Here is a 27,874-nt window from a genome sequence, read left to right on the forward strand (position 1 = left end):
TGAAACTCTCTGAATTGAAGGGAACATGTTGGTAAAGGGTGGCATCTGCCTTTCATCTCAACTGCAAGAGACACAAGAGTGAAACAATGACCAACAGCCAGTGCTCGGGAAGGCTCCGAGAGCCATGCTCTGGGCTAGTGGTTCTCACCCTTCCTAATGCTGCGACCCTCTAATACAGGTTCTCATGTTGCAGTGACCCCAACCATAAAATTATTGTTGCTACTTCATAACTAGGATTTCGCTACTGTTATAAATCATAATGTTAGTATCTGATATTTGACCCCCAAAGGGATATGGAACCACACAGCTCCAGGCAGGTGAAAAAGAAGTTGATATTATAAACAGAGCATGGTGATCTTCTATTGAGCTGTCTTAGCAACGCATAGGAGGTATGAAGTATCGAGGGACATAAAGCCTTAAGGTTGACCAATACAGATCACAGGACAGAGTCCTTGGATTTCTAGTCACCAGCAAGTTTCACAGGACACGAGGCATGGTGGAGCACATCACAGGAGGCCTTCAAGGACAGACCTAGGGATTTCCATTTTAGTCTGAATGCCAAGGCCACTGGGCAGGGTTGGTGTGCTGGTTCAAGTTTGAGCAACAGATTGCTATAGTTAAAACCACGTGGGCAAAGGACACTCATAGAACTCTCCTGCAATGGGCAAGCTTAGGTCTGTTCAGGTTAGGAAAGTGGGAAGAAGTGTTTGGCTGAAATGTGCTTACTTAGAATGTGAGGGCACAAAGAAAGAGAGGGAGCAAGCAAGCAACGCTGCCTGTAAATCCCACAGGAATATGGTTTTGAAGTTTGGTGTTTGGCAAACCAAGGTTAAACATTCACAGATGGCTGAACCTAACATGAGGAGAATAGTTACAGATGATGGGAGTTTCCCCCGACGATTACCCAGGAATAAAGGCTTTTGGTTTAGGGAGGCTGAGGCCAATAAAGATTGGTGATGTTTTCAGAAGTGTTGCTGAGCTGTCTAATAAAAGATCGCAGTACACACTTCTTAGGATGCCAGTTTCTTTTTCATAGGCACAGAGCACAGCTCCGGGACCCCTCTCAAGTGTCTATTGGTTGTTTCACTCGCCCTAATTTAGCTCCAGGTTCTAGAGGCAGGGCGGGGAGCTTGGATTGCCACCTGCCCTAAGGTTCGAGTGTTGGCATGAGCTAACAGGCCTCAGCCCAGTCATTAGCTCTCAGCCATCCACAAGACCAGTTCGGCCAGAGGCGCAGGGTGAGTTAGGACACACAGGGCACTAGCCAGAGCTGGAAGGAAGGGCTGCGCGCTGACTGCCTTTCCTTTTCACCTGAAGTGAAGGCAGGGCTGGATAACAGAGGTGCTCTTGGGAAAGTGGTTTCATCACACCCCCTGAGGTCAGGCCCTCAAATCACAGTTCAGCTTTGGCTAAGAATCTGACTTGTGCAAGCACAAACCCCACGCACTTTTGCCTAATTTCCTCCTTTCTGCTGACAGCAGCTCAACTTGGTCCTGAACTCTAGGGGTCTTGGTTTCTGATCAGATACCAACAGAAGCTGCCACTGTTCCATAGCTTGGCAGCTTGGTCTCTTCGTCCCCAACAGGGAAAGGCTGATGAGGGGCTTGGGAAGGAGAATGAGCTCCACGGGATGGAAGGGAATCGGACTGAGATTGGTTGGAGGTGTTGCACGAAGGACCCCAAGATCTGAGAGACTTCTTCCTGGTGGCTTTCAGCAGAAGACAGCAAGTTGCCTAGCTGAGCCGGCGGGACGGGGGCGTGACTCTGCGAGCGGGGGCGTGATTGAGGCGTGGCTCTGCGGTCGTGGGAGGAGCCGGGGCGGGAGGCGGCGCCGCGGAGGGGACCCGCGGCCCGGGCGAGAGCTCGCCAGCCCCGCCGCGATGCCCCCGCGCCCAGGACGCCTTCTCCAGCCGCTGGCCGGGCTGCCGGCCCTGGCCACGCTCCTGCTGCTACTCGGAGCGCGCAAGGGTGCTCGGGCCCAGGAGGTGGAGGCGGATGGCAGGGTCGAGCAGGACCCACACGCCAAGCACCTGTATACGGCCGACATGTTCACGCACGGGATCCAGAGCGCTGCGCACTTCGTCATGTTCTTCGCTCCCTGGTAACTGCAGCTCCCGCAGGCCGGCGGGGCCCGATCTGGGGACCGGGGACCGGGAGCCGGGGACCCGGGGGAGGGCGCGGGGCCGCGCTGGCTGTGCTGGGGGCGTGGGCCGCACTCGGGCCTCGCTGCTGACGTGGCGCTAGCCGCCGGGCGGCGAGCGAGGAAGGGCGGGCCCGGAGGGGAGACCCGGGAAGGCCTCTCCGCCCCCGCCACGCTGCTGGAGTCCAGGCATCCCCCGGCTTCTGTCTCCTGTCTAGCTCCTCAAACTTCCTGTGCTGGCCGGACGCAGCGGGAGCCCGGCGTCCACGTGCCCTAGCCTGGAGGGTCCTCCCTGCTGGCCCTTCAATATTGGGTTGGATTGAAAAATCTAAGGTCCCCTCAAAATGTGATTGTCCACTCTGTGTGTCGAGGGTGGGAAGAGATAGCCTAGGTAGGGCACTGGGACTCCCCTGACCCCTGGAGTCTGAACTGTAGTGCCAGTTCTGGAGTCCCCGCTGCACACTGGAGTGGATGTGAGTTGTGTCCTCAAGGCCTTTAACTCAAGGCTGTCCTCTTTCACCTCCTATTCTTGGCTCATTTGGGGCCCGGTCATTTGGAAAATGTGAGGTAGAACAGTTCTTCCTAAAAGCCATACCTTCAGGCTTCCATTCTTCGGTTGGAGCTTCCTGGTGCATCTCCCTGCTTTCCCAGAAGAACTGTACCTCAGGAATTAGTCTAGACATAGCAGTGCTTTCCTGCTGGGGCCTAGATGCTCAGAGAAAGAAGTTCTCAGGTCCACAGCAAAAAGCGGTATTTAGAGCGCAGGCTCTTGAGATGTGGGATGAGCTGGCTGTGTTTATTGCTGAGCAAAGTACTCTTCCTCTGGCTCAGTAGGGACTCATTAAGGACAGGGAGTTAAGCAGTTAAGAAAAAATGTGCCTGTGGAATCCAATGTATTCAGTGATTGTGCTTTCTAAAGTGAGAGAAACTTTGCCCATAACCCTATAGCGGGCTATTACTGCATTTCAATTGGTTTAGAGTTAAATTAACTTGGGGAGGGAGGAGTGTCCGTTTGGCTCACAGCCATTGTCAGTTAAGAATGCAGGGATGGGATACATTGTTTTACATGCCCAAGAACAGCCACTTGAGTCTGTAGAACCATTGAAAGAAAAAAATACTGGTAGTCTGCCATAGTCAGTGTTAATAGTTACTCTGTGCACGAGTCGTCTCAAAGTAGTGATTCCAGTTAAGTACACCGCAGGACTTAATTGGAGCTGATTTCAGTGGAATAAATCTATGGGTTTTTAGTTTTATGAGAAAAGTTGAGATGCAGGCAGAACCCCGTAATACTGATAGAGTTTTAAGTTTAGAATATTTCCAATAAATAACCAGCTAGTCTTGGCCAGTTGGGGTATATGTCACATAGCTTACAGACATTTAGGTGGATGCTGCTCCCCAGAATAAGCCTTTAATTGTTTGCTTCTTGTTACTCTGCTAAAAGTATTAGAGCTATGTAGGTGCCCACCATGCCCTTTGAAGGGCGGGTTTTTGATATTTTAAGGGGAAGTTGAGACAAGATCTCTCTGTGTAGCCAAGCTGACCTTGAACTCATGATGTTTTTTGATCTCAGCACTATGGAGTGCTAAGATTTCAGAATTTTAAGAACAACATGGAACTCAAGATAGACTACGCTGGGTCCCTCCTCACTTCTTTCTCACTGTGAGTGCCTGGAATGTTAGATGTCCATGTGTGATGCGGGAGCAAGGACACCGTGTAATGACAACACTGACCTGTGTGTGTATTCGTTCTAAGCTTTGTGGCTGCAGGATTTTCCTACTGGCGTTGATTTGGTGCCAGCATTGGGTCACACTGAACCTAGGGACACTGAGGTCACGAGTAAGGTTAGGTGCCTTTGCTGTCACTTGGCTCCAGGCCTGTCTCAGTATCCACAAAGGCTCCAAGCCAGAAATGCCAGTTAGAAGCTGTGGACTCATCACTGCCCCTGGGTGCAGAGGGGCGTGCCTGTGTGGTGATGGCCCCAGATGGTCAGTTTAACTCAGGTTAGAGGGAACTAAATCTTTATCTTCTTTTAAAATCTTGTATTGTTTTCATAAGAACCCTTTCAAGGGTATAGAGGATTTGTACAACTCTTAAGCTGAGCATATCTGATCAAATTCCCTTAACATCAGAACAGCCCTTGAAAATTCATTGGGGCAGCCACCCTACTATGTCCCAGCAACATCTTATAACTGGGTTCCATAAACACCATTAGAACCAATCCTGCATTCTTTCTTTTTTTTTTTTTTTTTAAATGGTTTTTCGAGACAGGGTTTCTGTGTGTAGTCCTGGCTGTCCTGAACTCACTCTGTAGACCAGGCTGGCCTCGAACTCAGAAATCCGCCTGCCTCTGCCTCCCAAGTGCTGGTATTAAAGGCGTACGCCACCACCGCCTGGCTCCAATCCTGCATTCTTTGATTAGACACCATGTGCCACGAGGAACAAACAGGGCATGGGACAGCTGGGGAGCAGAAAGTCCACGGGCCCCGGTGTGTACACACTTACAGAGCCATTGGGCCTCGGCTCTTTTGTTCTTCCTTGCTATCCATTCTTTCCCAACCCACCACCTTGCTGAACTCACTATGCTGAATTCATAGACGTTAAATCCTCAAACACAGTTAGTTTCCTTGTGTGGGTACCCGATTCATTCTGCTTAAGTTGCCACCAAGCTTAGTGTGCACAGTGTCTGGAAAGGACAGCACTTCCTTTCTTGGCACTTACATGGAATGCATAAAGGAATACTGATGATCCTTCAGGAAAAAGGGGGCGATGCTGCATTTGGGCTTTTATGTGTTTGTGTATTTTATTTGTATGTATGTGCATGTGTGCATCTCTGTGGGTTTGGGTACCATGCGTGTTGAGGAGGCCAGAAGAAGGTGTCATATTCCATAGAACCAGAGCTACAGACATTGGGAGCTGCCTGATGTGGGTGCTGGGTTCTCTGAAAGAGTAACAAGTGCCCTTAATCACTGAGCCCTTTTTAGTCCTATTTTATTTTAGGCCTTTATAAAGCAGGGATTTGTCTTAGTTGCCCAGGAAAGTCCTGCCAGGAAGACACATTAGCTTTAAGCTGACTTTTCAGTGCCGCCTTTAGATGGTTGCTTTGGAAGTCAGGTTTAAAAAAAAGAAGCTTACAGATCTTATTGAGAATGTATTTGAGGGGGAACTCACAATTGTCAGTGCCTATCACTCTTGTAAGTGAGCTTTTTTTTTTTTTAAAGGATTCTTTTAAAAGGCAGTGCAGCAATTAGTTATGTTATAAACACAAATAACTTGTTTATTAGATGAAGGAAGAAAAAAAAAAAAACCAGTCCTGTGCCATAATGCTGTGTGGTTGCGCTCCTTCAGAACTCAAATGGGCTCCAGCATACATGTGAGCATGAAAGCGGCCAGCCCTGTCCTTCAGATCCTGTGACGACAGAGATCTGATGCTGTGCAGTGTGAGAGAGGCAGGAAGCCACAGTCTTGTTTTAAACGAGAGATGACTTTAAAATATTTGTATATAACTAAACTCACATAGTCAATATAAGACATTTGATCCTACCAAGTGCAGATGTTCAGATTACCACCAGCCTCTAATGATACATAGTTTGGAGCACTTGGGGTGTAGCTCCCATGGTACAGTGTTTGCCTTGCATAAAGCCCTGGTTTGTTCTCCAGCCCTGTGGACACTTACAGTCCCAGCACTTGGAAGGGGAAGGTAAGAAAGTCGGAAGTTCAAGGTTATCCTCAACTACAGTGAGTTCAAAGTCAGCCTCGGATATCCAAGACCTGTCTAAATAAATAAAAGAGTTTAAATGTACTCATTTTAAGGCTTTTGATGGGGAAGGTGCAGAGCTGATGAGTCTTGAGATTGCCTCGTATTTGCGGACATTTGGTTACGTAGTAGAGGAGATCGTTCCTTATAAATAAACGGACAGTTACAACAGAGTGCAGAGCCGGATGGGGGAACAGGGGAGACGTCCAGAAAAGGAGGAAGAAATGAGAAAGGATTCCAAGTACCCTGAGAACCAAGGAAGCCTTCTTGGAGGAAGTGATGCCAAACTAAATCTGAAGGGCGACTAGAAATCAGCCAGGTAGAATTTAGGGAAAGTCTCAGTAGGGTTCATGTATACCTTGAGCTCCAGGAGCACAGCAAGCTATAATTTTCAGGAAACTGAGATACTGCAGTTGTACTCAGAAGTTGTCAACTGGAAGTCAAGGAGGCAGGGTTTGACAGAGAGGTCAAAAGAAGAATACTAGGGCCAGTAGCCTGCTAATTTAGATTAATGAGGAGAAAGGTGTCACTGTGAGGTATCTATCTGCTGCAGAGAGAAGAAAGGCTGGGGAGTGCTTGCTTGATGGGGAAGGCTGAAGTAGTGACTATGGACACCCTGGGAACTGAGGCTCAGTGTGCCTGTCTTCTGCCTTCACTGTAGGTGTGGACACTGCCAGCGACTACAGCCAACTTGGAATGACCTGGGAGACAAGTACAACAGCATGGAGGATGCCAAGGTCTACGTGGCTAAAGTGGACTGCACGGCCGACTCCGATGTGTGCTCTGCCCAGGGAGTGCGGGGATACCCCACGTAAGTAGGAAGGAAGAGCTGGGCTTTCTACATGTGTGCCTCTATGGCCAAGGAACGTCCAAACTCAGCTTCTGATAACTTCCTTCATAGATCCGAGGAGCTGAATGTAGCAGGTAGTCCCTGCTATTAGGCCAAGATTATATTGAACACTGTTGGTTGTAGACACTTTTTGTACTTTGCATGGGAAAAGCCTTAACTAATTACTGTTGGTTGCTGAGAAAGTGGGCATTTGCGGGACAGTAGTGGGGTCTGGCTGCCTGCGGTCCAGCCCCAGGTGATGCTTCACACACCCTGCTCAGACTTTGTTATCACTTTTGGTTTGACTTTCTGCTTTGAACTGTTACCACTGCTGAAGTTTTCCTTTCTCTTCTTACTGATGAAAAGATTTTTCATAAAGCTGCATCCCCTGCAACTAACATAAAGTCTGTTGACAGACCAGACTGCAGCAGGCATGTACATGGTTTTATGACACAAATTATGAATGTCTGCTCCAGTCTGGATGAGTCCCCCCAAAACCCAGTGGTGCTCTGAGGAACTTATAGAACCTTTAGGAGGTGGGATCAAGTGGATGACAGTTCACAGAAACTGTGTCCTTGAAGTAGATATTGTGATCTCAACTCTGGTTGGTTGGTTGCTTCGTTTCATGTCTACTGTGAGGAGAGAGGGCTGTTAGGTTCTATCTTGGTGTAGACCAAAGCAACAAATCCGAGTACCTCGTGGCCCCAATTGTCCAAAATAGGGAGTGGAAATACATTGTTTTTCTTTCTAAATTGATGATCCCAGATCCTTGTTAGAGCAACAGAAAGCTGACAGACAAACTGACTTCTTTAGAGGCTATCTCAGTCCTGTTCCATTGCTGTATTTGCATAGCAGACTGGATAATTTGAACAAAGTGATTTCCCCACAGTCTGGACACTGGAGGTGCTGTAAAGGCCAAGATCCTTCCGAAACTGGGTTTGGAAATCGTTTTGTGCCTCTTTCTGGCTTCTCCTGGTGTGTTGATGTCTCGGTTTTCTGTTATTGTTGCAGAATATTCAAGATACTTAGAAGAACGTTACATAGTAAGTTCCTGGCCAGCCTGAACCACAGTGAAACTTTGTTTCAACCCCTCCCTCTCAAAAGAGGAAAGGTTGATTTGATTGACAGTATTGAAGGGTTCAGTCCATGGTCAGTTGGCCCTGTTGCTTTTGGGCTTGCAGAAGGATGGCTATGGCCATAGCAGTGTGATAGAGCACTTATTGTTAGTCACACAGCAGAGAGAGAGAGGGGAGCCTGCCTCTCAATGTCCTCTTTAATAGTACACCCCCACCATGACCTGAGGTCTCTTAGGCCTACTTCTTAAAAGTTCCATCACCTTCCAGCTGCCCTACAGTAGTAGTGAGCAAGTCTTTGATGAATGGGCCCTGAGAGACCTCAGATCCAGACTGTATTAGCCTTGGACTATGTATATGTTTCTGTGTGTTCAAATGTCCCTTTCTTGTGAGGACATGAGTCACATTGACCTCTGCGAAGGTTTTGAGTGAGGCCTCACCCGCAGCTTGGGTTAGACTTTTAATTGCTCTGTTTTGGAGGTCTCGATCAAACCTCTAGCACATCGGTTATGGTACACTTTGTCACAGGCTGTGCAGAGTAACACCCAAGTGGGGAGGTTTTTCTCTATAGCTTCCCAGGAAGAGACACACGTGTCTGTGGAAAGTTTATAATAGAGAAATTGGGGGCTAATCTTGGGGCCAGTAGCCTTCACTCTGCTGTTAATGACTTTACCTCTGTCAATTGAGAAAGAAAGCGGGGGCTGCGGGCTAACGGGAGGGTCTGGTACCACTAGCCAGCTCTCCCTGGGCCCTTTCCGTTTACTGAGGAAGAATCTCACACTTAAGCAGGTTGGAAAGACTTTTTTATCCAACAAGAGATTTGGGTGCCGGGGGGGCGGCCCCCCCCCCCCCAAGATCCCACCCCCACCCTACAACAAACAAACAGGCTAGATCTTATATTTTAACTTTAGCAAAGAAACAACAATAACCAAAAACTGAGTTTAAGTACTGGTTCTTTCTGGTATTTTGAGACTCCATCTGTTCCCTGCACTGTGGTGGTGGTGCGGCACTTAGAGGGAGACGAAAGTAGAGAAATGTAATATGCTGCTTCCATGTCTCTGTGACCCCAACTTTCCTTACCAGAGTTGCCAGAAGGAGGCCCAGTGATGTGTGTGTGTGTGTGTGTGTGTGTGTGTGTGTGTGTGTATAACCTTCTAATTTTGACAACATACTTTAGCTTGCTTAGACTTTCTTAGTGGTATTTTTTTCTATTCAGACAGGTTCTTACTATGTTGCCAAGATTCCCCAGAGCTCTATTTTTAGGCCTTGTGCTTAAGATTCACCTGCCTCAGCCCCCGAAGGGCTGGGATTATGAGTGTGTGCCTCTATGCCTAGCTTTCATACGTTCTTCATAGGAGTGCAGTATATATAGTGCCTAAATCTAAAGACGCTGGCCTTTCCTTGTCTAGAGGGTCCTAGACTTAATGACAATTTGACTCAAAATCCTTCACCTTCGTGATGGGACAGAAGCAGCCCTATACAGCCATTCTGCTCCCTGTGTGCTGTGCAGTAAGGGACAGGAGACATTGGACACTGTTGTAATGTCAGGTGGTTTTATACACCTGAGGCTCATGTATGTGTTCTGAGCATGGTTTAGGCTGGGTAGGATGTTTGATAAGTGTTTGTTTTCACCTTACTATGGTTTTAAGTTAGGGTGGTTTATAAGGATATAACTCCACTGTCAGCTGAGGGTCATTGAGCTCCTGAGGAAGCTGGCCATATGCTCACATGCTCTCTGTAAGGCCACTATGTCCTTCTAACTGCCAATGTACTGTTATTTTCCTTTCTTCTCTGATTTTGGAGATGGAGCCAAGTGCCTTGTGTGTACTAAGCAAGCAATCTACTTTTGAGCAGAATCCACTGTTCTTCTCAAGACAGGGTTTTACTGTATATTCTAGTCTTGCCACAGATTTGCTATCCTCTTGCCTCAGTCTTTGGAATACTCTACCATCTAGTTTGGTTTCCTTGTATAGCCGTGGAACTTGATTTTGAAGGCTTCTTATGTTTTAAAGCCTTCATTTAAAGGGAACTTACTTGTTTGTGAATGAGCTGAATGTCTGTGTTCTGGAAAGCATGCGGACACATACCAGCATGTTGGTTTTAGGAGATGGGCATTATTCAGGGGGCTCCGGAGAGCTCTCTTGGCTTTCTTGCCACATGAGTTCACAGGGAGAGGATGCCATCAGGGAACCAGAAAGCCATCATAGACATTGGCTATATTATGTTGTGAATTTGGAGTTTAGTCTCCAGAATGTTTTAGGAAATGAATTACTGTGCTTTTATGGGCTGCCAGGCCAGTCATGGTCTATCACTACAGACCACACTGCCTGTGAATCTCCAGCTACATATCTCAACTATGCAGGTCCAAACGTAAAAATCTATTTCTGAACATTGTATCAACTCACAAAATCCAAATCATGTCAGGGAGGTGTTAGAGGGTTCCCCGGTAAGCAGGTTGGTCTGCATTTCCCTTTCTTCTGACAGGAGCCACAATTTTTAGCATAGTTTGGTAAAGATTTTTTCTAAGGCATGTTAGGAGCAGAGTGATCCGAGACCAGGGTGTGTGAAATTCATCCCCTGGTGAAATTATCCCCTGGCGATATTCATCTCTTGGTAATGTCTTTCGATCACCATCATAGGAATGTTCCCTCATCTCTGCGGATTCCTTAGAGGCCAGTGAATAGAAGAGAGAAGAGACTCGTGCTCTCTGCAAACAGAGATGAGGGTCCTGGAGTGGATGGAGGGAGGTGTGCATAGTTGGACTGCAGCAGCTCGAATGCCCTGATGATTGGGATCCATCAGTGACTGGGTGTCCATCTGCCATGGTTGCCTAGAAATATACCTACTGTAAAACAGTGTTTTGTCTGCTTCAGGCCTAAGAGAGGCCCACAGGCAGCAGGAACAACAAGGGAGACCGAGAGCCTGAGGCCAGGAAGGAGAAGCCTGGGGGGAGCACTGGTTTTCACCTGAGTTGTATTTTCCTTGAGTAATGACAGAAATGTGTGAAAGTTTAGGCTCACAGGCATGCATGTGCTGTCTCCTGCATGGTTTTGTTTCTCGTTGGAGTTTTGCTTGAGTGGCAGATAGGTGCCTGGCTGCAGCCCCTGGCAGCTCCATTCCCGTTTCGCACTCCACCCAGAGCAGCTTTTAAAACTTTTCAACTTCTGCTCTTTCTAATCCCTTGTTCTTCTTTCAGCCTGAAGTTTTTTAAGCCCGGACAAGAAGCGGTGAAGTACCAGGGTCCTAGAGACTTTGAAACACTGGAAAACTGGATGCTGCAGACACTGAACGAGGAGCCAGCCGTGAGTGTCCCCTCCTCCCTCCCTTTACTGCCCAGAGGCCAGAAGAGGTGCAAAGAATTGAAGTTTCAATTCTTTTGAAGTTGTAAATAGACTCTCTCTGCCCGTGCCATTTCTGGTTAGCTGGATGAATTCAAATTTGCATACAGGAGCTCAAGAACTTAGCACAGCACTCCAAGCAGGTTCTCTTGAGTGTAAGAGTAAACAGGGGTCATTCTTAAAAGAAGTAAATGATGGAATTTCCACATTGGACTCTTCTATCGTGTACACTCCTGTTGTCAGAACAACTGCAGGTTTTCTGACCCGCTGTTTGGAACAGGCACTCTGTCATATTGGTCTTGCAAAGACCCGGTCTTGGTTTTCTTGGGGAAGAACCAGATACAAGTTCTTCTTAACACTCTTTAGTTCCTTACCTAAGGTTCTCAGATTTCTCTTCTGTGTACTGTTTTCACTCCCCACGGCTGGGATTGCAGGTATGCACCACCATGCTTCCATCTCGGCTCCTTTTGTAGCTCAGTAACTACCTTTCATTTGTCTACTTTTCCCTCTAACTGGTTCACCACGATTACCTTAGGGTTCTGGTAATTTTTTATATGAACGTTTTTAGGTTTAGATTAGATTTTTAGTGTGTTATAATAGTCTTCCACTCCATTCTGAGTTATTGAGGTAGCCGGGCAAGGCCGCTCACGTCCCTTGGAGGCTCTTTCAGATGGCTTTGTCATGGAGACTGTCCACAGCGTTTATCTGCTTTCATGCTTTCCGTTATCCTGAATTACTTCATGTAAGAGCAGCCTTCCTTTTGTTTAGCAGACCACCCCACGGTGACCATCCTTAGCAAACAGCAGTGTCCTGTCCGATGGCTTGTGGCTTGACTTTTATTTCAGTTTTCTCTCCTCCATTCAGGGGGATGCAGGACTACCGGGCTGTGGAGAGCTTCTCCCAGTCTCCAGGTTCCACTTCTATTCAAGCACCTTTCTTAGAACTGACCAACGATAACTTGAAAAGTTTCTTAATATAAAAATATTCAAACATGTACAAAGGTGCCATTTTCACTGTCTTGCCAGCCTGTCTCTCCTTCCCCCCCATCCCTCGTGCATCCATCTCAGGGAGTGTTACCTGTAAATATTTCAGGACACATTCTCACAGATAGGTACTTTTTGCTTTGTAATGTAATTACTATGTCACTGGCTCATGAGCTGCACTGAGCAACCACACATTTGTACCGGTGGCTGGCTTCTACCACCTGGAGTCAGGACCAGGCCCACTCCGGAGTCTCCTGTTTGAGCCAGTGCTTTCTCATGACTCCCCCATAGCTCACTTGGGCTTGTTCCCACTGGTTGTCCATAGTGTAACTCTTTCCTTTGCTTCTTGGTCCTCAGTTTTCCAGGTCTTAACTAACTTGACTAATAATGGAAAACCTTGAACAAATGCTCCAGTATTTTCCTCTATCATTCTGTGTGCAGGCATCATCAGAACACTGTAAGAGCCTTACTTCCTAAGCTGACATGGAAATCTTCATTGTGTTCTAAGTGATAACTATCATCATGCATGATTCCCTTTAGCATCCTTCTGTATGTAGATGGTTGGAACAGGACAGAGCAGATTTTGATGGTTGATGCTGTGGTGTGGCTGGGTCTGCAATAGCAGCCAGCATTCGCTCATCTCATGACTGTCAAGAGCATCAGGAGTTCCGAGTACAACTGGAACTGAGTTGTGCAATCGTGTATATCAGTTACCCGAGGCTGCTCTATTGTGTTGGGGCTGTGTACTGACTGGAAGGGGTTGGTCTATGGAGTCATGTGATCCCAGCACTTGGTTTGGGCTTTATTTCTCGTTGGTGCCGTCTTTAAAGGTGTCCTTTCCTCTGTGGATGGCCCAGCCCATCAGAAACTCTGCCCCTTCTTCAGTGCTACCTTGCTCACATTTAAAACATCCATGACTGTGTTTGTAGTGTAGACGGGTTGCCTGGGAACGGCATTCATTTTAGGTGACTGGAAGCCACAAGCTTCTGGGTGAATTTGCATCTTTGTCCTGCTAGAAAGCTCCAGGGCCAGGTGGGGTTTTCATGTATGTTGAAACAGCATTGTTTTCTCTGTGAAAATGTTCTTTTTTTTTTTTTTTTTTTTTTAGGGGGTTAGGTGTGAGGCAAGGGAGAAACATTTTAAATAAGAGGTAATAGTCTCAAAAAAAAAAAAAAAACCAAAAAACTTTAAAAATAAATTTTTACTGCCCCTGGTGTCAGAGGGCAGAATAGATGTGTGTGGAGACCTGCCTCCCCATTGGGAAGTACAGGTTGGGAGGGAGTGGGCTAGCCAGGACCAGCACAGATATGTTGCAGGTTTCTCATCCTCAGTGAAGGAGAGAGATGTCATCATGAAATCTTCCCTTTGGCATCCTGGAACCAGAGCTAGTCACCTAAGCTTCAGTTCAGTGTCTGAGCACTGGGAGCTCTCAGATAACCACTACGAGGAAGGGCAGCAGTGACAGTGTGCTTTCTTGTGGAAAGGTTGAAATACACACTTTCGTGTGTGTGTGTGTGTGTGTGTGTGTGTGTGTGTGTGTGTGCTGTGAGTTAAACCTAGAACCTCGACTCAATGCAGCTCTGTCTCTGAACCATGCCCCAACCCCAAACATGCAGTCTTTTTATAGATTATTCTTTTCATTTTCTTTTTATTATTTTTTTAATTACACATGTTTAATTTGTGTCTGTGTGCATGGACTGGGTATGAAAGTCGGGAGGATTGTATTTTGAAACATTCACATCTATGTAATAAGATGACCTGGGGATGGGCCCCAAGTCTAGACATGAAATTCACTAGTGTTTCATAGTTTCGTTATATGTACCTTGTATATACAGCCCAATGGTAATCTTCGTGTAGTCTTTTTAGTGTGCCTACTTTCTGACTTCAGCCCAGTGTGGGTTCTCCATTGTGGTGCCTGCTGGGACTCAGAAAAGTTCAGATTTTGGAATGTTTGTGGTTGGGGTTAAGGATGTTGAATTTGTAATGTAAACAAAGTCGTGATTGTCTTTGTCAACTTGACACAAGATAATCAGGAAACAGGGTTTTTCATTAATTAATTAATCTGTTCACTTTACATCCCAATATCAGCTTTCTTGGTACCTCTCACACAAGTCCTCCCCTTATTCCACCTTTCCCTTCTCAGAGGAAATCCCCCTCTGGGTGTCACCCTCCCCCCCCACACTAACAACCTCCTTACTCCCACCCCCCAGGAAGAAAGAATTAACTGAGAAAATGTTGCCATAAAATCGGGTTGTGGGCAAGCTTGTGGGACTTAATGTGGGAGGGCCCAGCTCACTGGGGGGGCAGTGCCACTTCTGGGCAGGTTGTTCTGGGTTGTGTAAGAAGCAGGCTGAGCAAGTCAGTAAGCAGCAGTCCTCCATGGCCTCTGCACCCTCTCCTGCCTTACTTCTTTCAGTGATGGACCATGATGTGAACGTATGAGCCAATTAAATCCTTTCTTCTCCAAGTTAGCTTTGGGTCATGGTGTTTATTGCAACAACAGAAAGCAAACTAGAATATCAACTTTTATTTAAATGAAAAATGAAGCACTTAGAATCTCAATTTGACTAGATATGAAGCAATTTAAAAACATTTGAAAATGTATTAAGAAAAAAGAGGCTTTCTAAAACATTGTTAGTCATTACTGAAAGGTAAATATACTAAAATGTTCATACTGCATAGACAGCTTAGAGAGGTCTAATGTATGGGGGTCAAAGGGCAAAGAGCAACTATTGGGTCTTCAGCCCTGTTCTTCATTTCTTTTTTAAATATATATATATTAAAAGAATATATTTTTTCATTATATATATGCATATGCATATTCCTGTGTAGAAGTATAGACTCATGAGTACAGTTGCCTTGGAGGTCGGAAGAGACTGTTGGAGCTTCCGGAGCTGGAGTTACAAGCGGCTGTGAGCTGTGTGAGTGGGTGTTGGAAACCAAACTCTGGTCTTCTGCAAGAACAATGCACACTGAACTGCTGAGCCATCTCTTCTAGCCGCCTTGTTCATTGTTCATTTCTTATTGCTGGCATTTTCCATTGTTTGTGCTTGTCGGATGACTACACTCATGTCGAGTTGGTAAGGCAGCATTTACTCCACCCTGCCCTGCTTGGCCTTGGGAGCAGACGAATTCTCAGCAAGAGATCAGCTGTGTTTGTCTCTGTGGCCTCTTGTGGTAGGTTCTCCACGCATCTGTGTTAGTAATTAAACTTGTACTTGTGATGAGATGGCCGCTGACCTTAATCTTATCACCTCAGTTTTCCTTGTCCTCTTTGCTGTCACCCTGTCTAGGCTGTCTGTGGTGAAGAGGGCCTTGTGGAGTTGTCATCTGTAACCCCGTATGTGTTCCATCCTTCTGGAGTCTCTTGCTCTGCTGAGCCCTGATTGTTAGCACACTCCTTCCCCGTCACTTCTCTGTGGTACTGGAATTATGTGTTCAGTGGACTCCATACATGCAGTAAAGTGAGAACTTTAAAGTGTGGTAGGGCCAGTGTCATGAGCTCTGCACCTCTCCTCCTTTTCCCGCTCTTTCTGGAAGTTCTGTTGGAGTTGCATGGAGGACCTCTACAAGTCATCTATAAGCTAGCATCTGTAAGGGTGGTGGTTGGTTGCGTATTTACTGTAATATTTCTCCTTTAAATCATCAAGCTGCAGTCTCTTTCTGTCTCCCACACTGCGAAGGGTCTTCCCAGGTTCCTCTTTGTGGTAGTCTGCTGTACTCTCCTGTTGGTGAAAACATATCTGGTTATTATATTGAGCTATTTTACTGTTCTCCAGTCCTTCATTGGGATTAAGTCTTGGCATATGCTGCCTGGGGAGGCTGTCTGGACCTCGGTTGCCTGTGGTAGCTGGCATGGTGTCAGTGGCTCTGGCTGTGGGCACGGGCTGTGGCTCTTGGATCTCAGCCTTGGTGTTCATGGTTATGATGAAGAAGTGGCTTGGGCTGGCTGAGGCTCCTCCCGGGTGTGATGGGAACAAGGCTGGAGTCGCTCAGGGCTCTCTCCAATCTCCAAGTTTTAGATAGCTTTTATTACAGTATATTGTTGTGATTTCCATTTTATTAGTTATTATTAAATCTCCCATTGTGCTTCATCTACAAATTCAACTGTTCTAGGCATGGATACTCAGGAAATGAAGTAGATACGGAGCTTGGTTCTATCCATGATTTCAAGCAGGAGCTCTTGGGATGTGTCACCTTCAGTAAGGGATAGCCGCTGTGCTGGCAGAAGATCTGTGCCCTTCCGTCCCAAACTTTGTCTCATGAATTACCTTAAGGTTTAACTCACAAGGCCTACTCAGTCCCTTTCCTTGGTTTCTCTTGCTTGTTGGGTTCTAGATTCTTACGACTGACCTTTCTGTTGGTCTTTGGTAGCTTCTCCTTCCCATGCTCTCCCTGGCCCCCTGTAGGAACCGAGGGTCATCAGGACCTGCTCCCTTGTGAGTTTGCCTCTAGGTTTGCCTTTTTCCCCCACCTTTGTGTCTTCACTCCTTCCTGTGCTTATTGAAAATTTACCTTGAATCCTGTGGGGACTCTCAGATCAGGTCCAGGAAGTGGGCATGGTTTCCAGGGTGTGCAGACTTCCCTTGGTTTATTTGCTTGGTTGAGTTTGGGGTAGAGACAGCTGCCCCAGAGCTCAAGCCAGTAGGGTGGGCCTAGTGCTAAAGTACCCAGAGTTCCTGGTGGGGTGACTTCCTGTCTGGCCTTGTTCAGCACAGGTGTGAGATAGACAGGTTGGGGCAGATAGACAGTTTTGGAGTCTTCTGAACAAGGGCTGGTCCTCCTCCATGCTTCTACTGCATCCTCGAGGACAAACCCACTGATTGTTTTTCTTCTTCCTATTAGACACCAGAGCCAGAAGCAGAACCACCCAGAGCCCCTGAGCTCAAGCAGGGGTTGTATGAGCTCGCAGCCAACAACTTTGAGCTGCATGTTTCTCAAGGTAAGGATGGAACCGGTGACCATGGCTCTGGGCGGGCTTTTCTTCTTGATGAGGACTAAAGGTAACATCTAGTCACAGCTCACATTGCCTCTTCAGTACCGTTTGGATGGTTGCTTGATGATCCTGCTCTTATACCGTATATTTCCTCCTTTTTTGTCCTTGTAGACATGCCTGGCCTAAGCTTTGGCTAAAGCTGTGAGCACACTAGGCACACACCAACAGCCTTGGATAAGGAAGTCTTTATTAATGGGATGGGCTTGTTTACTTGTTGGAGTCAGAAATAAGCACATTTCTTACTTGTTTAAACAGTGTAGTAAGAATGTTAAAACTACGAGTCAAATTAGGTGTTCTTTATATACTGACTTTGGAATCGGTCTCCTAAATATCTGCCTGCAGTCTCCACTGCGAATAAAACACAAGCCTCCCCTTGTTACCACATGGACAGGTTTCAGAGGTTGGCTCAAGTGCATATGGGCAGAAAGCAGACAAAGCTTCCTTGCTGGCTCCATTATCAAGTGCTGCCACAGAGAGCAAACCCCCCTGGAAGACTGGGTTGCACACACTGTGAAAAAGAACTTAGAACTGTATCTGGCCTTGAAGCCTGTGCCTGCTGGGAGCCAGGTGTCCTCCTCACTACCTGAGTTACTCAAAAACTTTATCATGGTGTCTTCCATTGCTACTAGAATGACTTATGTGATCTGCATTACTATTCCAGCAGTGGGACCTAGCTGTTTCCCCTGGGAAGTCGACTGACTTGGGCTCATGTAGAATATGTACGTTCTACACAAATCCCCTCATCCTAGATAGTCTCCCGCTGGCCAGCCAAGCCCCACCCAGCGCAAGTGTCTCCTACAAGACACACCCTGAAGTCCCCGCATGGTAGTGTTTCAGGGCCCACTGAGGTTCTTTCTTCAAAGGCAGCTATGGCTTCCTGCCCTTGCTGGCTTCCCATCAGAGATGCTTGGATTCTGCGAATTCAGTCTCCATGCTGCTGTTGGTACTCCACATGTCTGCACAGACACGGTGTTAGCCTCGAAGATCAGTTTCTCATCATTTCACTCTGTAGACCAGGCTGGCCTCGAACTCAGAAATCCACCTGCCTCTGCCTCCCAAGCGCTGGGATTAAAGGCATGCGCCACCACCGCCCGGCTGCTCATCATTTCAAATAAGTGATTCACCATTTCCCTGAAATGCATTATTGCCAAAGTGTCAGCCACCAGTGTGGCCGGTCACCACCACAAGCTGTGTGGCCACTGCTTGACATCTTCTGGGAGTCCTCTCCTGATCTGGGGTTGCTGTCAGCCTCACATAGGAGCAGAACAACCAGATATAAATCTATGTCCAGAAAATCGTGTTGTGGGGACTTGTTATTTGTTTCTTTTTTTTAACTAGCCATGAACTTTATTTATTTATTTATTTATTTATTTATTTATTTATTTATAAAACCTTCTGATTTTGTTGGTGTCAGTGTTCATTTGTTTGTTTGTTTTTGGCAAAAGCTAAGTACAGAGAGCAAAAGCAGGGCTTAGTGAAGACAATTGTCCGTGACTGCAACACTGCCTGTTTTGTACCAGCCACATCCCAGGCCTCTCACACAGTCCCTACCCAGAGGCACTTGCTCTCTGTGTGGAGCCCAGGCCTAGGCCTTGTGGCCTCATAGCTCAGGTGTGCACCGGTAAATACTCATCTTCAGTTTGCTCATCTGACATATGACGGTTCAGTTTAATGTTCCTCCCCTGAGGCTTATGTTGGATTTTACGGATCTTAAATGCATTTTGACACTTGCCGAGGCCGAGGGTGTCCGTGTAAGATTCTGTTGATCTAGCGTTCTCCAGCATTTTTTTCTGCATTCTTTGCTGAGCACATATTACTTGTGGACCTGAAGAATTCCCCACAGTGTGGACTCTGCTGGTTAAATCTTGGTGGATTCTCACACTACCTTGTTTTGGTTTTTCCCATATATGCTTATATGCTTTGGGGGATGCTGGAGGGCCTAATGGCTGCTAGTGCCTCTGAAGATCTATTGTCTGTGATGGAGTGGCACTCATGGCCACTATGTGGTCCCTCCCTCATCAGATTTGTTAGTACTAACCTCATCTATCACTTGCAGTGTTATGGTAGTAAAAGAGGCTAAGGTAAAGGTTCAGTTCTTTCCCTTTTTGCCAGTTTTCTCTTAGTGTGAGTTGGTTCTCTGTTATCCTTCAAAAATGACAAATTTGACTTTGAGTTATTGTTTTGAACTCCAGTATAAACATATGTGGTGGTGAGTCCCTTTTTACCAGAAGGACTTGAGATCTATAAGCAAAGGAACAAAGCTGTATTCTTCAGTTCAGCATTTGGTCCTGTGATGTAAACCCAATGCTTCTTTCCTGTTCTTCTCCGCCTTGGCCTCTCCTACAGGTGACCACTTTATCAAGTTCTTCGCTCCATGGTGTGGTCACTGCAAAGCTCTGGCTCCAACCTGGGAGCAGCTGGCTCTGGGCCTTGAACATTCTGAAACTGTCAAGATTGGCAAGGTAAGACCAAACCCTTGTTAAACTGGAAACAGTCTGCTTTGGGCTGGATTAATTAGCAGAGTAGTCCATTATTCATTCTGTGTGCAAAGTTGCAAACTTGATTTATTAATTCCAGTTAGTGTGCCACTTGACAATTCATTTCACCTTCACAGATGGCAGCCTGGTTTTGGAGTCTGCTGGATTTTCCACAGAATGGAGATAAATTATGGCCTTGGCCGATTTATTCTGAAAGGATGGCCAACTCTGCATTGGCAGCCCTCGAGCTGTGCAAAGATATGGGGTAGAGCCTTGTAGAATGTTCACTGGATGTCTATGGAGCTTAGCCAATAGCTTTCCTGAAGGGTCCTTCCTGGGTTCTGCATTCACACAGGCTCACAGCAGACCCTTCATGGTGAGCCCTCCTTCACACTGCTAGCCATGATTCCTTCCAACTGTTCAAACAGAGAGACCAGAAGTACTGTGTAACAATTGTGTGTCCAGGCTTTCTGGGACTATCCAGAGCAGCTCCTGGGCTTCTGGCTACTTTTAATCTCATTGGCTTTCTGGTACCCACCAGACACTCACTCTTTATGGAATTCCTCTAGAAAAAATGTCTCCTTTTTCCACTTACTGCAGGGCTTTTTGCATACAGAAGTGGTAATGTGTGTCTGGGTATGATGGACAGAAACAGGGACTGGGGGTTGGTAGACCTGGCAGGCTGGCCCTGGTTGAGATGTCTCCCCTGAGATAATTCTTTGCAGAAAGGAAACGGATAGTGTATAGTCAGATGAGAGTTTGCTGTTTAGCATGGCCCTTGAGGTGGGATGATGCTGAGTACATTGTAATTCTCACTGTGAGTTGTATGGATTTTCTCCTTTTGCCCTGCTTTGCTTTCAATGCCGTAGTCTACCGTTGAGTGATAATACAATGACTGACATAATAAAATCATGCCAATTATTTCAGTCATTGAACATTGTATGGAAATACAATGTGAAAATACATCTTGCATTCATTCTGCCTTGCTCCAACCTTGGTATCCTTACTTCAAATTACTTTGAGAGTTTTTATGGGAAATGATGTGTCTTTACTTTATCCAGTAAGGAGTCTAAACAGAAGCAGACATGAGCAGTCACAGGCTGTGAAGGACTTTTATTGCTGGACACTTGGGCTGCTTTAGACAGGACCCTGGAGAATGCTTGTGCCCCTCACAGACCTAGCTGGAAGCTTCCTGGACTTCATTTTAACACCTAATGCCTCTTGCTCCAGTCTTACAGCTGACATAGTTTAAACTGCACTTTATCGACACAGTGAAAGCCAGCTTAGTTCTGCTTGGCCAATTTTAATGATTAAAAAAAATAAAAACTATCAGGCAGGCAGAATCTTGCTTTACTTGAAGTAGCCGGAGCCCAGCTCTTCTGGAGTCTGAGGCAGAAGGATCACAAATTCAAGGCCAGCTGGGACAACTTATCGGGACTCTTATCTCAAAATAAAAATGTTTTCAGAAAAGGGCAGGGGATGTAGCTCAGCTGTGCTTGCCTCGTATGAACAGGACCCTGGGTTCAGTTCCCACCCAAATAAATAGCTACTGAAATTCTTACTTGGACAAGTTATAGCGCTACACTTAGCAACTGTTCTCATTAAACATGGGCTACTGGCTCCTGTTTGTGGGGTGTATGCACAGGAATCGACTACAGGGACCTGTGCATGCTAAGCACGTACTGTGTCACTGAGCCGTGTCCTCCCCCCATCCCCCCTTGATTTGAAACTGTATAACTGTGAGTGATAGCAGGTTTCCCAGGCTTGGGAAAGCCCAGGTGAGTGTGATACTCTCTCTCAGCAGCCTGGCTCACACCCCTTCCCAGACAGTGGGTGGGGCTTCCTAGGCTTGCCATTTTCAGCTGAATTCAAATAAATCTCACATCCCAAGACAAATCTTCTCACTGTGTTCCATTAGCGTGGGTGTATATGTGGGTGGCTTCTAGGCAAAGTCTTTCTAAAACTTACAGATTGCTACCACGGTTGCTCTGGGATCTGGATTAAAACTTTTTTTTAAAGTATAAATTGTCTGATAATGCCTTTTATAAGTCTATGGAGAAGCTGACTGAGTACTCTGTTGTTCTGTGTTTTCAGGTTGACTGCACACAGCACTATGCTGTCTGCTCAGAGCATCAGGTCAGAGGCTATCCAACTCTGCTCTGGTTTCGAGATGGCAAGAAGGTATGTCTTTAGCTCCTGTGTGCTGTGTGGGAATAACTTTTCCACTAGGCATTATGGCTGAGTTTCTGAGAGTATACAGGTAAAGGAAGTGGCCACTGTCAGCTGTTGGAGGAATGAGTACTGTTGAATGCAATGTGTGTGTTTCCCTTCACTGACAGACCTGGTAAATAAGAATACTGACATTTGCTAAACTATTCTGAGGCATTTTTGTAAGCTTGGGTTTCCACTGAAATTAGACAGCTGCGTAGGCACCAGACGCCTGTGCTCTGGTATGAACACAGACCTTCTAGGCTTCAGGAGGGGATTAATCTGTCTTCCTCCTCCTTCCATGCCTTGTCCATGGTTAGCATCTCAGAATTCTCAAGGAAGTTGGATGGATGGCTAGCCCCTACTTCAGACTCTGATGATGCACAGCTTGGGATGGGGGTGGTGGTAAAATCAATCTAATTTCCCATCTGGCTGTGAGCGCCTGCTCACAAGACACAGACACACAACAGGAGCTGAGACTTCTGATAGGGTCCTAACTGGGCAGATGGGGTGGGACAGGATGCAACCAAGAATGCTGACCGCATCCGTGTGTCTTGGACAGGTGGATCAGTACAAGGGAAAGCGGGACTTGGAGTCACTGAGAGACTATGTGCAGTCCCAGCTGCAGGGTTCAGAGGCGGCTCCGGAGACTGTTGAGCCATCAGAGGCCCCAGCGATGGCTGCTGAGCCCACAGGCGACAAGGTGGGTGTTTGTCTGAATGGAGGGAGATGGTCCTGAGTACCTACAGAGTCTTCTCAAATGGGGTCTTCTGAGTGTGAAATTATCTCTGGTCTACTGCTACATGCTCCTTGTGGCCAAGATCAGCAGAAGTGTCCCTTGAAAACCCCTGAGGTAGAGGTGAGAAGGCCCTGAGAAAAGGTGCTTGGTGTCACAAGCCTCCAGAGTCTGTCCCTTTGCTCTAGTTACATATAGGTGAGAGTTCGCTGTGACTCTTCTCTGCTGCCCTGGCCCCGTTTCTGTTCCCTTCAGAGCTGACCGCTGTCATTTCACTTTGACCCTGTAGCAAAGGCTCCTGGGAGATATGCATCAGGAAGGGCTGTGTAGAAGATTGGGTAGCCAGATCGCAGAACATGTCATCTGTTTAGGCAGCCTCTATCCTTATTCGTTCAAGTGTCTTTGGTTTTAAGATTGATTTTTATTATTTTTAGTTCTTTGTGTAGGTGGTGGGGGGAGGGGTGTGTGCAGGCGCCTGCCGAGGCCAGAGGCATCTGATCCCTTAGACCTGGAGTTACAGGCAGTCATGAGCTGTCTACTGTGGGTGCTGGGAACCAAACGTGAATCATCTGCAAGGGAGCCTGCACTCTTATCCACGGAGCCATCCTCCAGCCCTAGGGATCTTGGCTGTTAGACTGTAGTTCTGCACTTAACAAGCTTTAGGTGCATTCTAGACACTACCATGGGCTACCAGGAAAAACAAAAACAAAAGCTCTTGTAGCTGTTTCCCAGCCTGTGAAGGATGCTAGGTCTCTGGAGGAGACACTGAACGCAGAGATGATCAGGTGTCATGTGACCAGCATGGTCATCAGCCTAGAGAGAAGAGAAATGAGCAAGGGTTTGCAGAGCTGACAGCTCAGAAGTTGCCAGATGGGGGCGCATGGGAGCCAGATACCATCAGAAGAATCAACTGTTGTGTTCAGAGGGCCACAGTGAGTCAGGAAGGCACTGTGAGGAACCAGGTCTGGTAGAGGGGTACCCGAGAGCAGCCAGGGATAGGAGCTCAGAGGGTGGAGCCCTAGCAGGTTGGAGCAGGTCAGCTTCTGACTTGCAGTTGCCGAGGCAAGAGGGGGAACTATTATTCTGGGCTCTGAATGACAAGGAAACTCCAAAGTCAGGGTGAGACAGTGAGGGCAGGGGGCGGGGAGCCTGAGGATCCCACTCAAGTGAGGATAGTTCCAGAGCGTGGGGCAAGGAGCAAGAAAAGAGGAGGAGGGTTCTGAGGTCATTCCAATTCCAGGAGTCTCTGGCCAATGGTGGCAGATACCCAAACACAGGTAAGAAGTGGGGGTGGGGATGTTTGGTTTCTAGGTTGTACGTATGGGAGGATGGAAACAAAACAGTGGGCAGTCGGTGCAGGACCCAGGACCAGGGCAGGAGGGCCACAGTGAGCGGCAGGTGGCAGTTAAAGTCTATGGGAGGATATGTGTAGACTCTGTGCAAATTGCCCAGTCATTTCCATTGAGCACACCCTGGACTGTGGAATAGGGAGGTCCCTGGCACCAGCATCCTGTGGGTACCAAGGTATAACTGCATGGACGGTGTTGTTTCAGCTCTCAGCACTAAGCTCTTGACAGTGAAACACTGGAGTGGGGGTCTCATGTCACGGTCAGGGGTAGTACGTCTGCCTTGTCCCCTGTGATGAGGTCAGTGTCTCACTGAATACCCGTCATGTAGAGAGAGGGTTGGAACTATCACTCAAGAAAACCTGGTACTTGGAAATTGGATACATCAGTGCTGTCTGCTGCCCCTGCCCCTGCCCCTGCCCCTGCCAGGGCAGCAAGAGGCCTCCTTAAGCTTAGGGACCCATTCCTTAAGTTTTGGCTTAAGAAATGTGACTATGCTTCCAATGTTAGGGGAGCATGTATATCGACCATAACAGGGTAATTACACACTGCAAGTGTTTTCATGGCTATTTATAACAAAGTTTTCCATCTCTAAGCTGGCCTCTCAGAGAACACGGGTGCTTATCAGGACATAGGATGGTAGCATTAGTAGTAAGTATATGGGCCCCATGTACTTCCTGTTGGAGGTCCAGGTTGTGTGATGAATGTTTCCCAGCACCTGAGAGGGCTGCTGAACATTGGCTTTTAGAGAAATATAGACGCAATCTCATGAAGAACTCTTTAAGATAGAACTGTTTTAAAGTTCCTACATGAAACTATAGCCATACTCACACTTTTTTATAAATCACAGTACACAGAAGCCCATTGGTATGGGTGTAATAAAAGCCACCTACCATGTCTGTGCTGCTAGGTCCCTGTTGGCTAGAAGAGATAAATGCTTGAAGATAGGTAGGACAGGAGAGAAAAACAGCATGTGAGCTCATGCAGACCCACAGCGACGTCATGGGCTACAGGCCTGAGAGCTATAGGCCGAGCCTAGAATGGACTGGTCCACACGGCTCTGCCTGGGATACAGTACCAGAAGCCCATGGATTAGCTATGGGTAGAACAGAGGTAATTGGGAGGTCTGTCAAAGGTCTCAGTGTCCTCCCCACACCCCTCAGCAGCTCTTGGACTTGGTACCCTGGTCCCTGTGCTAATGTCTCTGTCCATCAAGAGATCTGGCTGCCCTGCATATAACTTGTAGGCTGCTCTGGCCAGACCCCATCTTCTGCCCCACTTTGCTCTAATCAGTGTGTTTAAATTGACCTTCCTCCCCAGAAGGGCACTGTGCTGGCACTCACTGAGAAGAGCTTCGAGGACACTATTGCACAGGGAATAACCTTCGTCAAGTTCTATGCTCCGTGGTAAGTGGCCGCCTCAGACAGTATGCCAGTGCCCCCTGTCACAGCATGTGTCTCAGAGGAGTGAGTAGAAGTCACACTTACACATAGGCTGTCTTACAGGAAATGACTCTTCTGTACCCTGTGCAGCAACGGTTATCTTATAGAGAAAAGATGCAAATTCACTTTCAAAGCTCAGTCTACTTAGGCACAAACAAAACCAGAGGTGGATTGTGGTAGGCTCAGCTTTCTTGTCCAGCCATTCAGTACCCAGTGACCTAGTTACCTGAACCTTCTTGCCATGTGGTCCTCGGGGACTAGAATCTCAGTGGACAGAGAGCCAACAGAGACCTAGATAGGCTGGCACCAGAGGTCGGATGGGTTATGTGACTTTCATGGATGGCTGTAGCTCTGCATGTCGTTTATGGCCCTGAGCCTGTTTCCTTAGCTCTAAAACTGCATTGACAGTTTGTCTTTGTAAGTACAGTTCACTTGAACAGGCACAGCACATAGAGGAGGTGATCAAATACACGACAGTCACTGTGACCCCACATCAGCTCGCTCGCTCCATGCACACAGGAGAGCTGCTAATGAGGACGTGACCATGAGTTGGGCACTTTTGCCCTTGAATAGAAAGGCAGCTTGGTGTGGTGACTCAGGCCTGAAATCCTAGCACCAGGGAGGCTAAGGCAGGAGGACTGTGAGTTCATGGCCAGCCTGGGCTACAAAGAGAAGAAACAAAAGAGAAATGCTGCCACATAATGCCACTAACCTTTTTTATTTAGAAAACCCCCAAAGCTGTATAGATAGATGAGTGAAGAGAGAAGGCCCTCCTGTAGTGGGGAAGGCAGCAAAGAAGGGAAGATTTGAGCGAAGCTTTGTTGTGGCCTCTTTGATGTGGATGACGTATCAAGGAGTCGCTACCCAGGCTGCTGACAGTGAGTTTATGTGTCAGCGCCACTCACCATGCTGTGGGATCAGAATCTTACATTCTTTGCAAACCTTCTGTCAGGCTACCAAGGGTGGCATGACTTTCACTTCTTTTATAGGAGAGGAAAGAAGGGCCCATGAGTACTTAGCGGGAGAATTTGGTGATTACAGTGGCTTCTGAGGGTATGGTGACTGTCATGCAGGAAAAAGACTGACCTTGACCAGATATCAGTACAGCTGTCTCTGTTCTCTTCCAGGTGTGGCCACTGCAAAAATCTGGCTCCTACCTGGGAGGAGCTCTCTAAAAAGGAATTCCCAGGCTTGTCAGACGTCACCATCGCAGAGGTAGACTGCACCGCTGAACGCAATGTCTGCAGCAAGTACTCGGTGGGTACCTCACGCGAAACAAGCCTGGAGATGGGGAGCTGAAGATTTGGATCAGAGCCCCAGGGGACTGTCACTCGGCATCATGGAATGAGTTCACACACACTGCCCAGGCCTCCCTAGAGATACGGCTCATATCTTGAGTTGTGCCGTTTGAGAAATAAAGGACCCTCTGCAGCAGAGGAGGCTGGCCTCTCAGAGTGGAGCTCTGGGTTCTTGCTGGGTCTAGCAGTACAGTCCTAAGATGCAAGGTGTTGAAAGTGGGGTGCTGCCTGCTGTCTGGCCAGCAGCTGCTTTGTCCTAACCACCCAAGGGCTCAGCCTTCAGTTATAAACGGGCATCCTGAAGGATGGGGCCGAAAGGAATGTGTGAATCAAAATACCCTTGGAAAAGGCTGTGGCTGGACAGTCTAACTGGCGTGTTTATTCTGAGCTCATCATACAATGTTATGGGCTATGTCTGCATCATTTATAATTCCCCTTCTGTATGTATAGTGCGGGACATGGAACCAAGGCTCCAATCATACAGTAGCACTGATATTAGCCACAGAATTCCCCAACCTTACCTATAACAGTTCCCTTTTTTTGGTTTGGTTTGGTGTGCTGTGTGAACTGTAAAACATTGACATCAGACGTCTTTCTTAGGATCTTTCACTGGACCTAGAACTCACTGATGGGCTGGTTTGCCAGTAAGCTCTGGGCATCCTCCAGTCTCAACCCCAGCAGCAGTGGAATTCTAGATGGGCACACCAGGACCTGTTTTGTATATGGGTGCTGGAGAACCAAACTCAAGTCCTCAATGCGTACTCTTCTGTGCCATCTCTTTGTGTGTGATTTAAAGCACTCTCTTTCTCCTTTAAAGGTACGAGGCTATCCTACATTGCTGCTTTTCCGAGGAGGTGAAAAAGTGGGTGAGCACAACGGAGGCAGAGACCTCGACTCTTTACACAGCTTTGTTCTGCGCCAGGCAAAGGATGAACTGTAGGACACCCCTGGTGAAGTCATCCAGCCTGGCCTTATGCACCCTGTGCATAGGAGTGACCTCATATGGACATGCGCGGTTTCACTGTGGTTAGTCAGAAGGCTGAATGTATTGAGCTTGTGTTGCTTCCTGTGTGCTCTCTGAGCCACTACACACTACGGACCTTAAGTTTCTCTAATCATAGCTCACGGTCCCTGGGCAGACCAAATATTTCAGTGCCGATCCACCCTGTAACCTTCTCCTGACAGAATTAAATTGGCTCCCTTTGCAACTAAAAATACAGTCAAGGAAAACCAAATTGCTGAACTCTGTTGGCT

General features: G+C 47.2%; 1 protein-coding gene across 2 annotated transcripts; it reads left to right on the forward strand.

Moving 5' to 3' along the window:
* Positions 1–1,809: 1,809 nt before the first annotated feature.
* Positions 1,810–27,855, forward strand: Txndc5 (thioredoxin domain containing 5). 2 transcript variants are annotated; one of them, XM_028763212.1, is made up of 10 exons: positions 1,810–2,101; positions 6,556–6,705; positions 10,993–11,098; positions 16,963–17,059; positions 19,460–19,575; positions 21,685–21,771; positions 22,361–22,501; positions 25,204–25,286; positions 26,450–26,579; positions 27,438–27,855. In XM_028763212.1, the coding sequence occupies exons 1-10, from the start codon at positions 1,881–1,883 to the stop codon at positions 27,558–27,560; spliced, it is 1,254 nt and encodes a 417-aa protein (XP_028619045.1). In that variant the 5' UTR covers positions 1,810–1,880; the 3' UTR covers positions 27,561–27,855. The 2 variants fall into 2 exon arrangements, with proteins under 2 accessions (XP_028619045.1, XP_028619043.1); XM_028763210.1 differs by having other exon boundaries at positions 1,881–2,101; positions 25,201–25,286.
* Positions 27,856–27,874: the final 19 nt, after the last annotated feature.

This window comes from Grammomys surdaster, unplaced genomic scaffold, assembly GCF_004785775.1.
Source record: "Grammomys surdaster isolate TR1022 unplaced genomic scaffold, NIH_TR_1.0 137, whole genome shotgun sequence".
Lineage (NCBI taxonomy): Eukaryota > Metazoa > Chordata > Mammalia > Rodentia > Muridae > Grammomys > Grammomys surdaster.

Coding starts and splice junctions, on each gene's coding strand:
- Txndc5 (XM_028763210.1), top strand. CDS start 1,881: ATGCCCCCGCGCCCAGGACGCCTTCTCCAGCCGCTGGCCGGGCTGCCG. Junction 25,287..26,449: donor GTCAAGTTCTATGCTCCGTG/GTAAGTGGCCGC, acceptor GTTCTCTTCCAG/GTGTGGCCACTGCAAAAATC. Junction 26,580..27,437: donor ATGTCTGCAGCAAGTACTCG/GTGGGTACCTCA, acceptor TCTCCTTTAAAG/GTACGAGGCTATCCTACATT.